This window comes from Melanostigma gelatinosum (genome assembly GCF_949748355.1).
Source record: "Melanostigma gelatinosum genome assembly, chromosome: 19".
In the NCBI taxonomy this organism is placed as follows: domain Eukaryota; kingdom Metazoa; phylum Chordata; class Actinopteri; order Perciformes; family Zoarcidae; genus Melanostigma; species Melanostigma gelatinosum.
In genome coordinates, this window is record NC_136652.1 from 21,873,983 (window position 1) to 21,878,031 (window position 4,049).

General features: G+C 47.6%; 1 protein-coding gene across 1 annotated transcript in view; it reads left to right on the forward strand.

Annotated features, from left to right (window-relative positions):
- The window catches only part of mei4 (meiosis-specific, MEI4 homolog), a gene marked incomplete at its 5' end in the record, with an annotated part of 18,671 nt that extends 17,932 nt beyond the window's left edge, over positions 1-739 (forward strand). The window contains one exon of the mRNA XM_079290290.1: positions 472-739. Within this exon, the coding sequence (XP_079146416.1) occupies positions 472-717 (246 nt within the window). The 3' untranslated portion in view covers positions 718-739. The remainder of the gene's footprint in view (positions 1-471) is intronic.
- Between the last annotated feature and the right edge of the window lie 3,310 nt (positions 740-4,049).

Consider the following 4,049-nt stretch of genomic DNA (forward strand, 5'->3'; position numbering starts at 1 on the left):
CCCTTTAAGATCTGGTTATTGAAGATAAACAATCTACAAAACCTTTCAAGGTGATTTAGTCCAGATTCAACACGACGACGAGATGCCTTTTCTATGTTGTTTGGGTAACGTTGGAGAAATACACATTTTTAAAAATGATCTGTTTTGTTTACATTTTTACACACCGACACGGAGCAGAGGAGAGAAATTAAACCGTTCTTGAAGTCATTTTCTTAATTTTTCATTCATAAAAAACTTAAATAAATATATAAAAACAGGACAAAAAATGTCTCTTACAAGAAACAACGAATAAGTGGTTCAGTGCTCCACTGATCCTCATTCATGCTTTCTATAATACTCTAGTTTAAACTCTCTGCATGTCGAGGGTCCAAAACAAAACCTCTCGACGTGAGACTTTCACATCTTCATCTCAGTGTGTTTGCCGTCCTATCAGCAACGCGGCGCTAACCACGATGTCACTTCCTGTTTTAGGGGCCGGACGGCTCGTCTCTGGACAGGTTCCCCGTGGACCAGTATCAGAACTCGTGCTACCTGTTCTGGATCCTGGAGGAGCTGCTGCAGAAGTCAGAGGTACCGTGCCGGGTGGAGGTGGGGTCGGATCAGACGGGCTTCCTCGCTCACTTCGAGCAGCGAGTCTTTCAGTTGTCAGAAGAGTTCCCTCTGTTCTCCATCTGCATGTGGAGGTCAGGAAGTCTGCTCACCTCCTCGGACAGATAAGACCCCCACAAGACCAGGGAGCAGGTTTACCTTCCTTCATAGGACCAGAACACTAAAGATGCACATCGAGGTTCACCCTCAACAGATCAACACGACAATGTGTCTGTACCGAGCATTTTAAATTGTACGACGGGCTCAGTGCAACTTGTGTTTCCAGGAGCTGCCGTAATTTGGTTTTATTTAGTATGAAATGAATAACTTAACACAACGTAACACAACTGACCAATAAACACATTGTTAGTTGTTGAGCAGGCTGAGTGGAGTTCATGTTTCCAGTAACACACAGAGACAGATAAGTGTTCCATCTGGAACCCACAATGGTTCTTTAGTGATGCCATAGGCCATAGGAGAACCATTTCAAAGGTTCCACAAAGAACCTTTCCCACCAATGTTCTTCAAAGAACCAGTTCCTCAACCGGTTCCTTAAAAGAGCAGGAAAAGCAGACGGCGAACGCTCGTTGATCCATTTATTAATAAATACGGTTAGAAACCAATAAATATCCCAATTTAATATCCCAAACACGTCGAACCATTCAATAGATCAAATGGTTCTTAGTAGCTGATGGTTCTTCATGGAACCACACAGCCTTTTAAAGAACCTGCTAAGAACCACTATTGTTCTGTAGCTGCCAGTAAACATGTGAAATGTTTGTACTTTGGGCCCTTTTGGTTATATTTTGTATGAAATGCACACCTTCGTGGGGACAACGATATCTTGTAAGAAGTTGTTTACGTATTGATTCCAGCATTAACGCGTCTCTAATTGAGTAATAACAGAAGAAGTTTTTCATTTTTTACTGCGAGCAGAATGCGTCGAAAGAGTTTTATTCCTCCAGAGCTGAAGTGCTGCTGTTAATTGAGTGACGACACAGAAAGCGTCGCTGGCAGCCGCACGACGTCCTGAAGACTCTCATGGAGCAGCGAGTCCTCCTCAGAGTAGTAACGAGTCACGTTGCTGTTCTGCCTCTTGGTCTTCAGCGCAGGTTTACAGAAGTGTGACTGAAGTCATCGCGATCATTCCAGCTCGTTGAGGCTTTGAGGAAAACGTGAGAAGTTTACAGAACGATGTCGAAGAGGAAGAGTTTTAACGTGTTCTAACACAAACAGAGAGAAACACTGAGCAACAAAACAACACGGAACAACACGGAACACGTTCTACAGACTGAAGTATTTATATAATCAAAGGGAACGGCAAACATATAATATATATATATATATATGTGTATATATTATATGTTTGGATACTTTCAGGTATTTATTCTTGTCTGAGTCTTAAATGTAATGAGCAGGGTTAGCTGGTGTATACATGTATAAACATTTATTTCATTCATTTAATTTAACTTTTATTTATCCATTGATGTTTTAAATCTCATTTCCAAGACGTTGTCTTCTTTCTTTGTTGTAATCATAGTCAGAGGTTAAACCACAATGATCAGAAAACAATGGTTTGCATGTTTATTGATAAGAAGATGTTGTCATGCTGCTCACGGCGCTGCTCATGGCGCTGCTAGCTCACGCCGCTGCTAGCTCACGCCGCTGCTAGCTCACGCCGCTGCTCACGCCGCTGCTCACGGCGCTGCTCACGGCGCTGCTCACGGCGCTGCTCACGGCGCTGCTCACGGCGCTGCTAGCTCACGGCGCTGCTAGCTCACGGCGCTGCTCACGCCGCTGCTAGCTCACGGCGCTGCTCACGGCGCTGCTCACGGCGCTGCTCACGCCGCTGCTCACGCCGCTGCTCACGGCGCTGCTCACGGCGCTGCTAGCTCACGCCGCTGCTCACGCCGCTGCTAGCTCACGGCGCTGCTCACGCCGCTGCTAGCTCACGGCGCTGCTCACGCCGCTGCTAGCTCACGCCGCTGCTCACGCCGCTGCTAGCTCACGGCGCTGCTAGCTCACGCCGCTGCTAGCTCACGCCGCTGCTCACGGCGCTGCTCACGGCGCTGCTCACGGCGCTGCTAGCTCACGGCGCTGCTCACGGCGCTGCTCACGGCGCTGCTAGCTCACGGCGCTGCTCACGGCGCTGCTAGCTCACGCCGCTGCTCACGCCGCTGCTAGCTCACGCCGCTGCTCACGCCGCTGCTAGCTCACGCCGCTGCTAGCTCACGCCGCTGCTAGCTCACGCCGCTGCTCACGCCGCTGCTAGCTCACGCCGCTGCTAGGTCACGCCGCTGCTAGCTCACCAATGTAAACACAGATGTGTTGTTCGTTACCAGCGATCGATCGACCTGCAGAGAGCATCAGCACCGATCTCCAGACCGCTTGTAACGAGAACGGTCGACCGTAATACACACTGATGGTTATTAATTGTGTAATTAATCTGCAGTTCACATTAATACGGATCAACTACGGTCCGTTAAACCAATATTGAAAAATGAGGCAGCAGTCGTACTAATGGACTCTGTGTCTTCATCTGTTTCGTGGAGCCTCCCCCCCCCGCTGCTTATTGGCTGCCTGTAATAATAGCAGCCGGGCAACGAGAGCCGCAGCAGCTGAATAGCTTCCCTGGTGCACGTCATGAATTACAGAGCGGCTCCGATAGCATCGGCCCGCTGTGCGTCTGCCCGTCTGTGATCTGCTCATCTTTCATATCCTGTTGAGAGCGGCCGCGCTTTAAAGAAATAAAGAGTGGACCGCTCACACGTGCGCTGACTGGCTGATGGCCTCTGCGGGATCGACGGACGCGAGAACAAATGGCGGGTTGAGTCTCAGAATATGTGGATCAGAACATTCAGATCAAGGTTTTTTTTGCATCCAAGATGGCGCCGTGTCAGCGGCTGCCTGTTGCAGCAGCTCCCCTCTGTGTGTTTTATATTTTTAGTCTTTTTTCACTCTTTCCCCTCCACTTTTTATTTAAATTTTTCCTCAACGTTTGGTTCTTACGGCCAGACAACGGACTGTAACATTTTTGTGGGACTTTGTGGAGTGGGCCGGTAGAAATCACCTGCGTCTGAACGTGGCCAAGACCAGAGAGATATCCTGCAGGCACAGCGGAGCACTTCCTCCAACAGACTGATGCTGATAGGTTACACACACATAACAATGAACACAGTGCGATAATCAAGGCATCAGATTAAAATAGAAACATGTTACAACGTGGTAACAAGTAAACAGATAACGGTACTTTAAAACTGGTACATTATAAAAGTGTGTTTAAATATAAGATAACACAAGACGGCGTTATCATGTAAGATATTCATCTTTAACAATTAAAAGCAGAACGTACTATCCTCACTAGTGGTCTAAGGACCGTAGTGATGCTCCTCACAGCCCATCGTTAACCAGCTCAGTGTAAATAAAGTTGTATTGACGATTGTTCTCCAATATTCAACATT